The sequence below is a fragment of the Panonychus citri genome, unplaced genomic scaffold, assembly GCF_014898815.1.
Source record: "Panonychus citri isolate SS breed McGregor unplaced genomic scaffold, ASM1489881v1 Contig00141, whole genome shotgun sequence".
Classification (NCBI taxonomy): Eukaryota; Metazoa; Arthropoda; class Arachnida; order Trombidiformes; family Tetranychidae; genus Panonychus; species Panonychus citri.
In genome coordinates, this window is record NW_026515546.1 from 917,860 (window position 1) to 936,344 (window position 18,485).

At 32.2% G+C, this 18,485-nt stretch overlaps 2 protein-coding genes and 1 long non-coding RNA gene across 3 annotated transcripts; 1 reads left to right on the top strand and 2 right to left on the bottom strand.

Moving 5' to 3' along the window:
• Window positions 1–12,687: 12,687 nt before the first annotated feature.
• On the bottom strand, window positions 12,688–13,285 carry LOC128395199 (uncharacterized). Its single transcript, XR_008326532.1, has 2 exons — window positions 13,000–13,285; window positions 12,688–12,924 (listed from the first exon to the last, which is right to left on the bottom strand). It is a non-coding gene; the product is annotated as an uncharacterized LOC128395199 (long non-coding RNA).
• A 1,095-nt stretch (window positions 13,286–14,380) lies between these two features.
• LOC128395189 (prefoldin subunit 4-like) lies at window positions 14,381–15,306 on the bottom strand. Its single transcript, XM_053355593.1, has one exon. It carries the CDS (start codon window positions 15,077–15,079, stop codon window positions 14,672–14,674), a length of 408 nt encoding a protein of 135 aa, XP_053211568.1. The 5' UTR covers window positions 15,080–15,306; the 3' UTR covers window positions 14,381–14,671.
• A 170-nt stretch (window positions 15,307–15,476) lies between these two features.
• Window positions 15,477–18,258, top strand: LOC128395155 (zinc finger CCCH domain-containing protein 13-like). The gene is given in 3 exon segments (XM_053355555.1): window positions 15,477–17,511; window positions 17,593–17,884; window positions 17,886–18,258. Coding segments are annotated over 3 exon segments (2,238 nt in total). The 5' UTR covers window positions 15,477–15,890; the 3' UTR covers window positions 18,211–18,258.
• The last annotated feature ends 227 nt before the right edge of the window (window positions 18,259–18,485 follow it).

Below are 18,485 nucleotides of genomic sequence, written 5' to 3' on the forward strand. Positions count from 1 at the left end.
GTTAATTGTTAACCAGAAATTAACAAATGAACTGAGAGGTTCGTGATGATCAACCCTACACTTCGGTGGATTTAGACCATGATATCCTTTCAGGTCATTCTGTTAATGTAAAGTGTTGACAATTGTAAACTTTGATGTGTTGGAAGAGTGTAATCTTCTTGTTCCATTTCATCTTCTGGAATAACTTCAATCTCAAAATTCAATGGTGGTGGTTTTAAAGGTGAACTGGGTGATGATGATGATGGAGAAACACAAGTATTTCTATTGTATGATGGTTTATTTCTTGCTCCAGAAGTAAAATAGTGCCAATTTTCAGGCCATTCATCCAGACCTTCGCTTACTCGATTCGCAAAGATATCCAAAAGTTGAGCAATCTTTTATTACCACAAGTAAGTTCAAGATTTTACTATGAATACCATCATTTATCCTTTTACATTTTTCGATTTCGTACCAAAAGGATAAGTAAAGTTGCATCGAAATTAGCGCTTCAACTGCTGGTGAATGAGCACCTTTCTCAATTGTAAACTTTCTGAAGACAAGGAAAGAGATGAAAGAGAACATGGGGTTTTGATGGGTGAGAAATGTTGAGTAATCTCTCATCTTTGGTCTGAGAAGATCAATTTCATTACGAGATAATCCAAGAGCAATCAATTGATTAATTAGTCCAGATCCAATTAATTGATCACAAACTACCAAATACGGTATAACTTGGTCTCGTACTGACTCAAGATTCTTCGCATGTCGAATATCAGATCTAATTAGTCCATGATGTTCTCCTTGAATAGTTTCAATTTGTGGATATCTAACAAAAGTTTCATAGATAATCTCTTGGTAACCATTGACAATAATTATCCAAATCGGTCGCTGTTCTATTTTCTCTATGATACCTTGAGGTCGATCATATTGCGCGAAAATGCCACAATAAGCCATATGAATAGAAAAGATAAGCTTAGGATTAGGATGTTTAGTTGTATTATCTTTTATCAGAACTTCAAATTCTGATGGTAATGATGGTAATTGAATCTGAGAACATCGATGAAACAGTTCCACTGATTGAATAGCTTTTCTCTCATGAAAATGATTAAAATATGTGCGAGATGATGAGGATGAAGATGAAGATGATGATGATGATGAATCTCTTCTTTGTCGTGAACCAACATTATAACTTTGTCTCTCTACATCTCTGAGAGAAGGAAAATTTGATTTGATTTCTTTAAGAATTTTGTCGACTTTCGATGGATGAATAAGATCGAAAACGTTAATTTTATAAAGGTTGATTCACTTGATGATAAGGGCGTTTGATTTCTTGGAAAGATTTTCTTTTCTTTTCTTTTTCGATTTGATCAAGAAGAAACCATTCAGCATTTGCTCTTAAGAGATAATCAGGAACACTTTTCCATTGGCAAGTTCGAGGCCTAATATATTGACCACTTATTGGTTTTCCCATGATTGGATCGAAGCCTCGATCGAGCATCCATTGTTCTAATTCATCTACGGGTTCCGATGGGTCTCAGCCTTTTCAAACTATTCCAATAGTTTGGCCTTGCACCGCGAATATGATTGCGAATATTTTCTGGAGCCAATTGAGGATCATTTGATTCTCATCTCGTTGAACTAATACACAGGCATATTCGGTATTTTCTTGTCCCATCTCTGGATGTGTCATAGTCTTAGGATCAGAAACATTTTCAGCGATAGCTGATTTAAGATGAGGAGCCAAATGTGATAGGAAATTTTATGTGGCTTGACAAAAGTTTTCAATGTCTCCATGTTTAAATTTCGAAGTCATATCAAACTCATATTCATCTTTGATTAATCCAGATCGACATTGAGATTCATGAGTGAAATAATCTGATGGTTTAATCTGTTTATTACACAAATGTCGACGACAAATGAATGATGCTGATGAATATTTAACGAAAGTTGATGATGATGGTGATGATGATGACTCTTGTGAAAATGGGTATTCATTTTGAGATGTAAATTGGACAATACAATTTGTTTCAAGACACATGGCCTTATTATTGTCATTGGGTGGACAAAAGTTCAATTTGATTATCACTTTTCTTAACCAGCAAGTACAAGAATAACAATACCACTTTTCACAATTGGTACATTTCAATGGATTAATTGTAATATGTTCTAAAGATTACATTTGATCGTTTCAAAATCTCATGAACATTGAACAGAATAACTTTTGATAACGAAAGACCTCTAGGTATTTCATCCATGTCCAAATTATCGATCTCAGGTATATCAATAAGATTTAATTTGATTTTCTCTTTGATTAGTTTGAAATACTTAAATTTCTCAGCTCGTAATTCTTGAGCTTCTTGTTCAACTTTCTTTTTAATCTCAAAGAAACGCTCAGTAGAAAGATAATCAGGAAGAGGACAAGTAACATGAGGTGCTGGATAAGTGTATTTCGGCCAATAACGATCATTTGGTCCAGGGTAAACTTGTTGATCTTGAAATTGTTTACTTGCCTGTTGATGATATTGTCTCTGAAACGATTTGGGTTGATTATCAGATGAGGATGAGTTATTTATTTTTCTTTTATTGCCTTGAGGCTCTTTTGATGACATGTCAATACGAATTTGTAATTGTTGATGTTCATTGTTAATCGACGAAGAAAATGATTGTTTCATTTCGACCGTTTTAGTACTTTGATTTTTCACTGGAGTTGGTTTATATCTCGGGTTAGTGATACCTGAAGATGTACTCGGTTGAGGAAACTCAAAGTCAATTGGTACTGGATTTACCGGGTGTTGAGTTTGTTGATCACAAAGTTTTTTACCTTTAGGTGAATGTGTCTGAGTTGATGAACTTGATGAGGTAAATCTTCTTTAGCATCTTGTTGCTTTTCGTACTCAGCTAAACCAGGAATCGGTGAAAAGTTCGTTTTCTACAAACCTCAGGATAATCAGGATTATCGATTCGATCTGCATCTAGAGTTCCATCGGTGAAATAGTTGAAAGTTAAATCTGGTGGAGGTTCTCGTCGCCATTTCTTATTCACTTTCTCAGGTTTATAAACTAATTCTTCATCTAATTCAATTACTATGTCATCAGATGATGAAGATGATGAGGGTGATGAATCTTTCAATTTCACTTTAGTGAATTTCTCATTGATAACTGATGTTGGTGAAGATTGAGAAGGTAATGGTGATGAGGTTGAACGTTTTTCTTTCTCTTCATCGGTGGATTTTGACTCTTTTATAGTAAAAGGTTTCCAGTTGAAATCAAGAGGAACAAATGATGACCATGATTGATCAGGGGTAATAACTTTTTCACTTGTTGATTGAATCTCAAAGAGATCAGTTAATTCAATTTCATTTCCCTGGTCATCTATTTGATGAATTCTAGTCGTAAGTTTGTCGGACATTTTATCAATCAAATTGAAACAAATATCAAAATAATAACCAAAGTTATTGAATTTCAATTCAACTAGTAAACTGATGAAACGATAATAATGAGTAAGACTATTTCTTAATGTTAACACTAATAACAAATGAGAAATTAAACTTTGGTCATTGTAAACGAAATGAAAATGAAAATGGAAATGGAAAATGTGAGAATATTTAAGAAGATAAATTGGATGATAAATGAGCAATTTGAAGTCATAAGACTTTACCAAAAGAAAGTCATGAGAAAAAGATGATAATTTAACTGTTGATCTCTTTTTGTTCAAATTACCAATTTGTTCAATTAAGTGAGAACAAGTAATTACCAATTTACTTGAATTACTTTTTTCTTTTAAATAACAAAAATTAACCAAAACATGATCAGAGTTAATTGTTTGTTGATTTTTCTTAAATTGAGCTCTTGTTAATCTTTTCTCACTTGAATCCAAAGTTGATTGTTTGCTTATCTCATTGTCAGCGGTTTTATATTTTCGCTTATTAGAATTGATTATTGACAATTGATCAATAGATTCATCACTTAAGTGATCTGAAGAGTTTTCATCAAGATTATCAGAATTAACATCAGCAGAAGTTTCATCACCAATAGCATCTCGTAGATGAGCATCCTCATCAATCACTGGGAATTGAACTGTACTGGTGATATTATATTTATGATGATTATCAATCTGATCAGTATCATCATCTAATTGAGCATTTTGATTATTAATTAGTCTTTGCGATTCTGAATAACTTAAGTTATTATTTGATTTTCTTTCTAAATTTAACTTTGAAAAATCTTCAGGCTGTAACCAATCAAGTGAGTTAATGTCAAAAAAGTTATCTCTTAACTGTTTCATGTCAGAATCTAATTCACCTTTGAATGGTTTTGTATTTGAACAGTTTACCGAGAATAAATTAAATTCTGTCGATTTCGGATCTAATAATAATAAAGCTCCTTTCTTCATCCCATATATCATATATGGGCCGTTATATTTTGGTGACAATTTCTTAGAGATTTCAGTTGATCTTGACGAGTTTTTCAGATAAACAAAATCACCAATTTTATAAGGTGGTTGTTTGAATAACTGTTTGCATCTATTAATTTGGTACTGTTGTTGAGCTTTGAGTCTCATGTAAGCAATTCGTTTTGACTGTTCTTGTGAATAACCTGAATTTCTGTCTAACTCAAGCTCATTATCTACACTATCTCTTGGCTGTTGACCGAAAACTAATTGAAATGGAGAAAAACGAGTAATCTTATGAATCGAAGTGTTTATAGCATAAAGAGACTTTTCTAAACCTTTTGCTATATTTTTAGTTCCATTCTCAATAACTAAAGTTCTTAATCTTTCAGCGATTGTACGATTTGCGCGTTCAACTATCCCTTGCGATTGGGGATGATAAGGGGTAGACACTTCATGCTTGATGTTTTCTCGAGACAAGTATCGATAGAAATCTTCAGATAGAAAGTTTGATCCACGATCAGTTTGTATTACCTTTGGGTGAGAAAAGATCAAGAAAAAAGTTTCAAGAAAGTCAATGACATTCTTAGTTTGTTGATTTGGGTAGATTCGAGCATAAACGTAACGAGATAATGTATCTACCAAAACTAATATAACTTTTTTAGTTGAGTTGATTGTAATCGGTCCTTGTACATCCAATTCGAGTCGTTCGAAGTTATTATGTGGAATCGGTTTTTCACTTGGATCCATGTAAATGATTGAACCAGGTTTTGCGATAGCACAAGTATTACAATTATCACAGAGTTTTACAATCTCATGATATAAGTTTTTCATGTAATATCGAGATGAAATCGCGAGAAAAGTTTTCTCTGGTCCGAAGTGACCACCAGTAGGAGATGAATGATACCATTTGAATAACTCTTGTAGCAATTCAATCCCAATTAAGGGCTTCGTATAAATAACGAAAGTTTTCTGATTAATCAAATCATTCTTAATACAGAATCTTTTCATTGTTTTTGGATCATTTTGAAGCAAAAGTTTTTTGATCTGTTGACAGTTTTCGTCATTGTCTTGAAAGTTTTTGATTTTCATCTGAAATGAATCTTCAATTGAAACATAACTTATTATCGGTGGTTCAGTGAAACTTATCATTGGATTATCTAGAATAAAGTTGACAATATTCAGTCCAACATTGAAATTTTCATCATCATGATCAATTATTTCATAATCAGAATTGGAAATGTTAGTGAAGAAAACTTTCTCCAGGTATTTTTCTTCAGGATCAATTATATCATATTTTTCCCATTCAGTTTGTGCTCGCGATAAACAATCAGGAGGATGAGATGATCCTTTTCTGTAGACGATTTTAATATCGTACATAGACAACATTATTGACCAGCGACGTAAACGAGCGTTTTTGAAATTGGTTTTCGTTATTGTGCAGAGAGCATGATGATCAGTTTCCACGACAAATTGTTCTCCCTCCAAATAATGTTTATATTTCTCAATTCCAACGAGGATTGCTAACAGCTCTTTTTCAGAAACTGAATAATGGAGTTGGTGTTTTTGTAACTTTTGGGAGAAAAATGCGATTGGTAACCAATCTTTAATTTTTTCAATTGGAGTCTCTTTAGAGAATGTTGGTGACTTTGGATCTTCTTGCAGGAGTATACCTCCAACAGCGATATCTGATGCATCAACCGATATCTTTCGTCTTAAATTTGGATCAAAATGGACCAACATGGTGGTGGTTATTAAAGATTCTTTAAGTTTATCCAAAGTCTTTTTATCTTCATCCAACATTTTAAACTTTCTTTCTCGAGATATTAATCGAAACAAGGGTGCAGCGAGTTTAGAATAATTTGGAATATAACGAGAAAAGTAATTATAACACCCAAGAATTGATTGTAATTGTTTTACCGTTTTTGGATAAGGTAACCTCTTAAGTGCTTCCACTTTCTTTGGATCTGGTTTAATTCCATTGCCGTTGACCACATGACCAAGAAGGAGCATCTCCTCATATCCAAATTTACATTTTTCCAGTTTCACTTTTAAATTGAATTTTCTGAAACGATCAAGGACGATTCGAGTCATTTGGAGTAATTCAATCCATGTCTTCCCAATAACAGGAACATCATCAAAATAACCAAGACATTTAGTGTATTGTAATCCATCTAATACCTTGTTTATCAAATTCTGAAAGATAAACGGAGCTCCAGCTAAACCCATAGGTAACCGTTTATAATGATATTTGCCATCAGGAGTAACAAAAACTGTTTTCTCTCTCTCACTGAGAGGTAAGTTAATCTGATGATAACCCTGACATAAGTCAAACATGTTGAAATATTTTCCTCCTCGAACGGTCTCAAGACAATCATCAATTCGAGGCATAGGAATCGATCGAACTTTAGTTAATCGATTCAACAGCCGAAAGTCAGACACTAATCGAAAAGTTCCATTTGATCTGGGAACCAACAAGGCTGGACAGCCACCCTCAGCTTTAGACTCTTCGATGATATCAGCAGCGATTAAATCATCTATGGTTTTCTTAAAATCGAGTCTTCGTTCATTATTACAGGGATAGGGTTTTGATAGGAATAACATTATCACCAATGTCAATTTCAACTGGACATATTTCACAAATCAACTCGTACAAATCCAAGGTCTTTTTATCCTTGAAAACATCTTCATATTCAGAAAAGATTAATCAGATCGATTTTCTTCTCACTTGATAATTCTGGGTTGATTTGTTTAACTCTCTCACGAAAGATAATTCGTTTGTTTCATTTCCTTGTAATTGGTTTACATATTCATTCACTTTAGTGAAGAATTGTTTGATCTTTATCATTTCGAAACAACTTAGGTTGGAAAATGAGATCTTCATGATGAGGAAAAGTTCTGGTTCACCATTTTCATGCGATATTTGTTAAAATTAATTCTGTTTCATTTTCGCTGAAATCGAAATTTGAATGTTGGGTCGAGTAATTTTCCATAAGGAGTATCTCTTGCATATACTTTAGTATATTCGTCTTCAGCATTTATTTGCATGTTGAGTAATTGGATAAATGAATTTCCAAGTAAAAACATGGGGTAAAATCTTTTACTACCGTTACTTTTATAATTCGAGTTCCATTGATCTCAGGATGATGAATAACAGCATAAGCGAATCCCGCTGAATCGGTGTTTCCAGCGATCCCATAAATTTCAACATGACTCTGAACCAAATGGACATTGAATTTCAGTGCCAATTGATAATCAATTACAGATGAAGTAGCTCCGTATCAACCAATACGCGATAAGTTATCAATGGTAACCGATTTGGTGTTTCAATATTGAGTACAAAGAGACATATACTCGAAAAGAGGGTCACCTTTATTAGTAATAATGGAATGGAATGATAATCTTGACGTAAAGTGTAACTTATTTCATGATTTCCAACAAGAGATTCTGGTAGTTGAATTTTTTCTTCGCTATGATCATGTTGAACCAATGCATTAACCGGTTTAGAGGATGGATTCGAAGTTGAACCAGAATTGTTGATTCCTCGAGGTTTGGTTCTATCTGGACAATCTGGTGCGATATGGCCTATTTTCTTGCAAATGTAAGTTAATCCCTTGTGTCTTGGATTTGGTAATTCCGAGCATAAGGTCGTGATTTCGGCTTATCTTTAGATAAAGAGCGGAAATACCTTTAGGTTGATTTCGATCACCATAACGCTCAGTCTTTGCTTTCTTTCGTTGTTCCAATTTCTCATAATAATATCGATAAAGACAATTAATGATCTTTTGTTCATCATTGTTAATACCATTTCGATAGATTTCTTGTTGAACAAAGTCAGGTAAATGACTAATTAGATCAAAAAGGAATCCCTTTTCAGTAACATGATCTTTTACTTTCTCTAATTCTCTTAACTTATCGATGAATAACTGAGGAGGTTCCGAGAAATCGTAAGTGAAGTTTCTGAGCTGATAAGCTGCTTTTGCTGTGAAAGTGGGCATACTCAGTTTCTCGTTGAGAGCATTAATATACTCTTGATAATCATCGATTGAAGGATCAATTCGATTAGCTAAGTGTAGCAACTCATGAGCTAATCCTTTTTTAAAGCACCTTAATCTTGTTTGGTCGTCACATTCTTCTAAAGACAATTGGTTTACAGTCTTTTTTATCCAAGAAGACATGTCTTCATTCTTCATGAATTCGGTGACTTTTGGATCACGTCGATTTGCAGCAACAAGAGATTCAAGTAAAATATTGAATTTATCATTACCTTGAGGGTTAACAACATCATTTACTTGACCAGTAGATTGAACATTAACAATTGGTTCACTTGGTGATGGTGAACTTGGTCTTGAATTATCTGTAGATATCGTTCCAATTTCGCCAATGGCTCGTAAATCTGTTATCTTATTCATGGTTCCAATTGATAAATTCAATGATTTTAACACATCATCAGTAACAGAGTAAATGAGATTTTCTTCACGTCCAATACGTGTAAGAATTATTTGAATTTCGCTTTCAGTAATATTTAAATTACGAAACTGAGTGAGCCAAGATGGAGGAACAATTTCCAAAGCTTCTTCAACAGGAAGATTATCAATTTCATCTGAATTTAATTCATCACCGTTAACCATGAAGTTGGTTTTAATTACTTCTTTAACTCTCCTTCTAAGTAAAGAGTTAGTAGGAATATTGGTAACATTTAAATTGACCAATAGATCACGAAGACCTTGAGTAGTTAAGGTTGAAATCGTGGACATATCGAAGTTAACCAAAGTTGAAATGAGGGATTGATGTGAACTTTCAGATGAATTAACAGAATTTGAAGCAATAGAAATATTGTAAGTATTTCTTCTGGTATTTACCATTAGGTAAAAAGTTAAACACAAAATTATCTCTCAAGAGATCACTTTAACTGAGTTATTATTAATTGAAATCCTGGCAAGTTCGCCAAGTGAAGGGATTTAATTTACTTAATCTTGTTGATTAATCACTAAATTTCTCTGGGAATAAATGAAGAGTAAGAATCGGTAATGTTAATAATTCGATTAACTTTTAAATCGTTAAATTACCACAACACGATAATTGAATCAGATCAATTGAAATAAATATTGAGTCAGTCTCAAAGAAAAAGGTAAATTAACTTAAGTTAATCAGTGGAGATTCCGAATCTGTCCTTCACTAATACAGATCAATTTAAGGTTCGAATGAGGATTTCAATTAATAATAATAACACAGAATTTAACTAATATAATTAAACTTTTATTTTGAACAAAATCTCATAAGAGTAAAGGTAAAGATGAAAATTGAAAATTCACTTAAGTGAGAAACATGAATCGTATTCTGGTGAAAGTTAGAATAAGACTAACTCATAATTAACTTCTTCTTCCTTTTATATGAAGTTTTCTTCATGGAAATTTTGACCGTTAATTGTTACCAGTTAACCAGAAAATCTAACATAAGATAATCAATCATTTTTCATTAAATTTCAGTTAAGTTAACTTATTGTTTTTCTTGATGATGATTATATGTTAATGGTGAGACAATTTTAGTGAACGATTTTATCTTAAGATAAATAAAAGAAAGAAAATTAATGAAAAGAAAGAAAAAGAAAGAAAAGAAAGAGAATAGACTTTCTGTCTGTTACCAAGAGGTTAATTGGTAATGTGAGACATCAAGTCTGATTGTTTTGTTAATCTTTTTCTTGGGAAAATATCAGTTATGTGTAATAGTCACATAAACAAGTTGTTAACTATTATTATTAAACTGTGATTGGTAATCTAATTTTAACTGAATCTAATTACTGTGAGTAACTAAAGTTAATTGTTGAGATTTAAATGAAGTAAGAAAATGATTAAAGTTAATTGTTAACCAGAAATTAACAAATGAACTGAGAGGTTCGTGATGATCAACCCTACACTATATCGAACAATTTATAATAATAAATTAGCGGCTGAGTCGAAATTCATGTTACTGAGCTGATTAATGTAATTAATTAACGTAATATATTACTAATATTTGGTTTGTTTTGTTTTGTTAGATTAGGTTAGGTTAGGTGTCACTCGTAAACGGGTCTATTAATGAAAAAAAGGCCCGGAGGGCCTAAGACAATCAAACCGAATTTCACACTTATATGCCTGGTCTAATCCAAGTCATATTTTTTCTTTTCTCTGACTCAATTCAGATAAAAATTTGAGTTTTAATTAAAATTGTATATCACATCTACTAACTAAAGTTTGCTATTTTGCCCTTTGCTTATTTGACTTTGCTGTTTTGACTTTTGCTATTTTGCTCTTTGCTGTTTTGACCCCAAATCAATATTAATAATAGTTGTCTCTCATTAGATTTTTGGTTAAATTGTTGATTTATCAGATAATCTTTCTCAATCAACATGAAATGTTGACTAGTATTTGGAGCTTAAAATTTAGGGATCAGGATAATTTGGATATTATTACAATGATTATCCAATTAACTGTCCAAGGATTAGATGAAAATTCATTGACCTATCAGCTTTTTTTACTGGGACTCTAAACTTGAATGAGTATCAATTAAAGACATGGAAACAATTAGCAATTTGATTGCAATCTGATTGGAATCATCGTAATCAAATGACATCAGTTATTAAACTAATTGATCATTTTGTCCTGTTGTTGTTTTCACCTTGAGTTTTTACCTTGCGATGCCCAGGAAAAAAAAAGTTATCAAAGATTGACAGTTGATTGAAACTCTAGATTTAATTAACAGTTATCAGATCTCAATTAAAAACAATTTGTTGATGTTCAAGTTTAGACAGATATTTATATTTATGTGTATGAATAGATTAAGATATAAGATAAAGATGATGAGGATGATGATTAGATTTGAAGCTGAGTAGAAAGATGAAACAAAAAGGGAAATAAAGATGAAGATAAAATCAATCAATCAAGAAATCGATGCTCATCATCATCATCATCTTTCTGATGGTGAAACAAAAACTGTTTCAACACAAATTGAACCTTAGATGAAAATAAGATTACGGATTTGCAAGGATAATCTCTCAGTCCTGATTAGAGGAGACTAAATATTCATTGGGCTCATCTGTCCAGTCGATTGCCCGTCTACCACCATACGAAGTTTTTGATGGGTCAGTTAATCTGAACCCGTTTTCAGTGTTCAATCATCTTGTTTTCCATTGATATCTTGAGTATCAGTTTCTCTATCTATCTCTTCATCATGATGATAATTTTTCAGAAAATTCATCAGCGATAATTATAATGATGAAGACACACCCGATACTAATTTAGATTGGCTAATATTTGACAGTTTTTCTTTTCATAATTTTTTTCTTCCTAATTCTGGATTATTCTGATGTGTGATGATGATGATGATCTAATTGCAGGGGATAAACATTTCTCTTCTTAATTGTAATTGATTCATTTCTAATTATTTGATGCAATTGATTTTCACTTGATGATAATATTATTTTTTTTCTTCTTCTCAAATGCTGAACTTTATCTGTCACTCTCATCGTATTTAATGTTTATTATTGACACTTAGAAATTGAATGATAATCAATTTTGAAATTTAAACTAAATTTATTTACAATTTTCTTTAATTATCAACTGTTTAGATCAAATCGAATTAAATTTAATCAAGATAACTGATTCTTTTTTTCTTCTCATTCTTTTTTTCTCACTCTTGAAGAAAATACTTGTACATATCTTTTACCTTCAGGTCATTTTCGGCTATTTTACAAGACTTTAGAAATTTTCTCTCTTTCTTATCATTCTCTCTTTGATTTCTATCAAATTTGATTTAATTTATGGCGTTCATATTGATAATGATGATTAGAAAGACGCAACTAATTATATCAACACTTTACCAATTGAATCAAAAGTAAATAATTAGAGAGAGAGAGAGAGAGAGAGAGAGAGAGAGAGAGAGAGATGATGATTGTTGATGAATTATTCACAATCAGATTTATCTGATTCCTCGTTCAAATTAATCTATTTGATGATTTATTCTTTTCGATTTCGAGTTATCAAGAAAAATAGAGATAAAACTTTTCACTTGCGAAAAGTTTGTAAGCCGATTCGAAAGAAATGAAAAGTTATTTTGATATAAATTCTGTTATAATAATTTTACCGAATAATTTTGTTAAAAATTTATGATGACCACAATTCCTAATTAGTAATTAGAACTGTTAGAACTTTTTCCTGTCACCATCTAGTGGTCAGTCGGACAAATAGAACAAAACTTTTTTTCCATACCTATGCTGCCATCTATCAAACTAATTGGGTTTGATGATCGAAGTTGAAATTAAAAATTAGACGAATCATTGATCAATAATTGTGGTTTAATCTCAATTTATTGTTTAAATAGTAATAATAATCATTTGAATTGAACAATTTCAGATTATTCCATGAGTTTAATGTCCCCAACCCCATCCGCTGTGACTGTTGAGACCTGAATGACCACAACCCCAACCGGACATCATGACGGGATAAGGAACGTAACCATGTTGACCTTGTCCACCCATGATGATGATTGACCCACCACCACCTCGACGAGCTTCAACATTTGCTATTGGGAGAGTAGATCACAATTAGATTGACAATGATAATAATTTGATTAACTAATTGTATTACAATAACTTACCAGAAAAAGCGATGACAATTACAAAGACACAGGCAAAGATAAAGTTGACAATTGATGAATTCATTTTTCAAAGTTATTGATTGTTGATCTTAATCAAGATTAGAATTGATTTTTTTCTTATTGTTGTTGATTCAACTGTTTACAATCAGATTGTGATACTTTAATCAATCAAATGAAATCCTTTTTATACTATTTCTCATTTCCTCACTCAATTAACAATATTTATGGTTGACCAATCTTAATTGTTACTCCTTCAACATTTATTAATTATCATTATAAATCAAAAGGAAATTATCAATTGGATTATTAATTAAATCAACTGCTATGAATTAAACTTGTTGACATGATTTGCTTGACTTATTATCAGTATTAAATAAAACATAATCAATTTTAATGTTCGATTAATTAATACGATCAAATATTGAAAGTTGATCGAAACCTTTAGATTTAATTAACAGTTATTAGATGTTAATTAAAAACAATTCGTTGATCAACAGGATACATTTAATGAAGAGCTTAAAGTGAAAGTAATTAAATCATTTCCCTGGTTGTCAATTGTTCAACAATCTACCTGATTAAAGTTTCCCTTTTCTCTTAAAATCAATTATTACTGATTCCAATTGAGTAAATGAGATGAATACTTTTAGTTAATTCATCTCTCATTTTTGATTGTGGGTTAAATTGTTGATTTATCAGATAATCTTTCTCAATCAACATGAAATGTTGGATAGTATTTGGAGCTTAAAATTTAGGGATCAGGATAATTTGGACATTATTACAATGATTATCCAATTAACTGTCCAAGGATTAGATGAAAATTCATTGACCTATTGTTGTTATCACCTTGAGTTCTTATCCTGATGCCCAGAATTAGTTATTAGAACCTGAAGTACAAGTGAGTTTGTTATACAAAAAACACTGAACAATTTGGATCAACCAAATTAGTGATTAGTTAATTTATATCAAGGCATTAAAGAAATTATTATTAGTAGTTGGAAAATTGTATTAAAATCGACAGAAACTTGAGTGATCGAGTTTTTGAACAATTATCATGACGATAATCATAAAACTCTCTCCCATCTCTCTTCGGATGAAAACTGTGATTGGAATATCTCATTTAATTGCAATACAAATTTCGGTAAATATCCTTTTCTTTCCATAATCTCATCTTTCGATTATGTCAATTTTGATGGAATTAGAGCCCGGATAGAGATATGATTAACAGAATTAAGAGAAAACCAATCAACTAAGACAAGATGATGAGACAAACAGATCATCTCTCACGAAACAATGGTACATAATTCATAGGGAGATGACAACTCGACCACTTTATCGTAAACCATTTTTAACTTTTTAAACATAAACATAAACGCAATCAAGCTTCATGTCTCTATTTTACTTTTCACAAATTTTATTGATCAAATTCATTTTAATCTCCATCGAAAGTCCGACTAATCAGATCAGAGAAACGATCTAAACAGAAATATACAAAGTGAAATATTTATTTGGTTCATCTGATTGGATCAGTGGATTGACCGTTTACACCCATACGAAATATTTGATGGATCCAAAGTCGTTTTTAGCATTAAATCATAACAACTTTGTCTCTATGAAATCTTTAGTTTATTTTTCATGAGTTTGAGTAAGATTAAAAAAACAAAAAAAAATGATCTTATTGTTCATCGGCTTCTAAATTGATATTATTTCGACCAAATTTAGCATAGAGATCAGTCTTCAGTTTGTTCATCTCTTCCCGTAATCGATCAACTTCATCTTTCATGGTGGAAACTTCTCGGCTCAATTCCTCCTTCTTCTTGTTCACCCATTCCAACGCTTCTTCCCCGGTGAAGTGAACAAACATTTCACCTTCCATGATGTTGAAACCTTCATCATCGTTCAGAGTTGAATACAAGTCCATCTCTCCAATTGATTCCTCTATATTTTTCAGTTCCTTTTCTTTGTTAACCAATTCCTCTTTGATCTCTTCTAATTTAGAATTGTGACAAGCAAAACGATTGATTTTACTTTGATCTTCATATGTAACTTGTAAATCACTAGTAGAAGTAACTGCTGAAGCCATGATTCCAATTGAAAAAAAGTTCCACAATTAAATTAATCTCCAAACAACAACAACAAAACAATCACAGTAAAAGAGATAAACCAAACCTCTTAATAGAAGACAATAGATTTTCGATTCTTCTTACAACAGGAACAACAGAATGAAAACTAAAATTGGACGTTAATTTAATTGCATCCAATTTCTAAATTAAAAAACAAACCTCACAATTTGGAAACAATTAATTCTAGAAAAACAAAATTTTCTCAAAATTGAAACATCAACAAAAAGAACATCAACTCCACCTGGCGAGTGAATTTCTCTTCAACTGATCATCTGGTGAAAAGAATTTTTTTTACTTTTTCTCAATCATTTTCTTTTCTAATCAACAATCATAAATTTTCTATTCATTTTCATTTAATTAATTGAAATTCTTTTTTTCATATTCTTCGACTGTGTTAGATCAATTGGCCAATCTTCTGATATGATTAGTTTTCCTCTCGATGGTGTTGGTCTAAAAAACATTAGTCGCTTAAATGTCTTAATGTGTTGATGAGGCTTTTAAATGTCAAGGTTGAAGCGTTTAAAAGGATTAGGGTTCATCATGATTATAATCTGATCCAAGGAAAGTTAATCTAAACAGTTTAAATTAAATTGTTGAAGTTTTCTATCAAAATTGAATTTCGTACCAAGTGAATGACGATTAATGCGCATGCGCCGTTTATTTTGTTTACTTTTTGATTTTGTTCAATAATCAATTTTGTCCTTATTTTGTAAATTAATATCTTAATCTAAGCTTTAATTGTGTAGTTTATTTTGTCATAATTTCGTAAAAATGTCTATCCATTATAAGTTCAAAGGAGATATGAAATCAGAGAGATTACCTGTTGATGATGTGTCAATTTCTGTTGGTGAATTTAAAAAGTGTATATTTGCTGATAAAAAAATAGATTCTTCTACAACTGATCTCATCATTACAAGTGAAGATTTGGAAGAATATGATTCTGATGAGAAGTTAATACCAAGGAATACAAGTGTAATCGTTGTTCGGGTTCCACTTAATTCTGAAAATAAGAAACGACTCAAAAATGAGGCCTCAACTCCGTCTGAGTCTCACAAGCGTGGATACGATTCAATAAAGGAAATTATAAAATCTTCTAACCTTTCAGAAGCCACAGAGGAGGAAAGTATTGAAGCGATGTTTAATCATTCAACTCAAGAATATGATTCAACGAAATATTCAAAAAACTGTAAAGCAGTTGGACCCTTACCGGCAAATTATACTTGTTATCGGTGTAATCAACCAGGTCATTATATCAAACAATGTCCAACCAATAACATGGAGATAAAGAGGAGTACAGGGATACCCAAGAGTTTTATGGTTCCAGCAAGTGCCGAGCAAAAAGGTGCCCTTTTAACGTCCAGTGGATTTGCTATTCCACTTATTGATCTGCAAGTTTATTCTAAGAAAAAGGTTAATAAACAAGCTCTGGAGAATCCAGAAAGACCAGAAAATGAAGCCAAAGAGAAAATTCCTGAACAATTAAAATGCTCCTTGTGTGGAGATTTACTTCGAGATGCCGTTTTTTCACCTTGTTGTGCAAGTAGTTTTTGCGATGAGTGTTTGCGAATGGAATTATGTCAAACTGCCGAGCATCAGTGTCCGTCATGTCTCATGACAGAGATAAAACTTGAACACTTAATTCCAGTGCTACGTTTACGTTTAAGCGTTGAAAAATTTATTTTAGAAAAATCTCAACAAGAACAACTCCAACTTCAATTAGAGCAGGAGAAGCAACAACAACAACAACAACAATTAGAACAAGAAGAGGAAGAAGAAGTGGAAGAAGAAAAAGAAGATAAAGAAAAAGAAAAGGAAAAAGAAGAAGAAGACGAGGAAGAAAAGGAAGAGAATGAAGAGAAAGAAGAAGAGAAAGAAGAAAAAGGAAAAGAAAATGATGACAATGATGACGAAGATGAAGAAGAAAATTCTCAACATCCAGAGGACGAACAACAACCACAGGAACCAGAACAAGAATCAATCCCTGACGATTCGACCAACATATCGAATAATGAATTAACTACCACTGCGACCGCGATCACTACGACTACCGGTTCATTGATCAATAGCGTCTCAAATTTTTTAGAAAACAAATCAATCATCAGTCAGCCAAATATGTGGAAACCTCAGAATCCAAGACAAACTATTCCAATTCGAAATCCGAATATGCATCATAATCTGAATGTCTATCGACCACCATATGTACGCCCTCGTCCTTTATTCCCTGATGGACCTCCACCAACAAGGTTTTCGATTCGTGATAATTTCGCAATTAATCAATCACCTTACACTTATATGCGACCACCAATTTTCGCTCCATTTAATTTCATGAACACTCATCCCCCTAATCAACGACCACTTTCTTTCGCTCAGTCATATGATTCTACACAATCGGGTAAGTTGATCTGATTGACAATCGATGTTAAATTTCTAATGACAAATCTCTTTTTCTATTTGTTTTAATTTTGTATTCCAGGTTATTATCAGAAATCAACTAGTGACGATGATTACGATGATCATGTTGATCGATTTGTCCAACAATTACAATCTGATTCCAGAATTCGTTTATCAAGATCACCTTCAAGATCAAGGCCGAGGTCCAGGTCACGTTCCAGGATTCGAGCTCATTCTAGGCCAAGACATCCGTACCATCGTGATCGGCTTGATGAAAGGGAAAGAGAGAAAGAGATTGAAAGAGAGAGAGAAAGAGAGAGGGAACGAGAGAGAGAAAAAGAGAGAGAAAGAGAGAGAGAGAAAGAGAGAGAGAGAGGAACGAGAGAGAACGTGAGAGGAAAGAGAAAAGAGAGAAAGAGAGAGAGAGAAAGAGAAAAGAGAGAGAGAAAAGGAAAGAGAAAGAGAAAAAGAAAGAGAAAGAGAGAAAGAGAAAGAAAGAAGAGATAAGGAGAGAAGAGATAAAGAGAGGAGAGAAAAAGAAAGAGAGAAAAAAAGAAAAGACAAAGAAAGGAAAGAAAGAGGTCGTGATGGTAAAGTTAGAGATCGAAATAAATATCGAGAAAAGTCCAAGGATAAAGTAAAGACCAAGAAAGATAAAAGTAAAATAAAGAAATTGGGAAAAGACAATTATCATGAATAAATTTATTCGAAACCAAAAGATAAATAAAGTTCTTTTTTTTGATAGAAATACTTTTCGACAATTTATTCCATGTTCACCCAAAAATCGAGGTTCATTTTCACGAATTTCAACGAACCGATTGAACCGAATTTTCCATCGGCTTCTAAATTGTTATTTCGACCAAACTTAATCGAGTTCGGTCTTCAGGTTGTTTTTCATCGATCAACTTGATCCTTCATGGCGGAACTTTTCAACCACAATCATCTCTCAAGAATCAATAGTATATAATTAAAGAA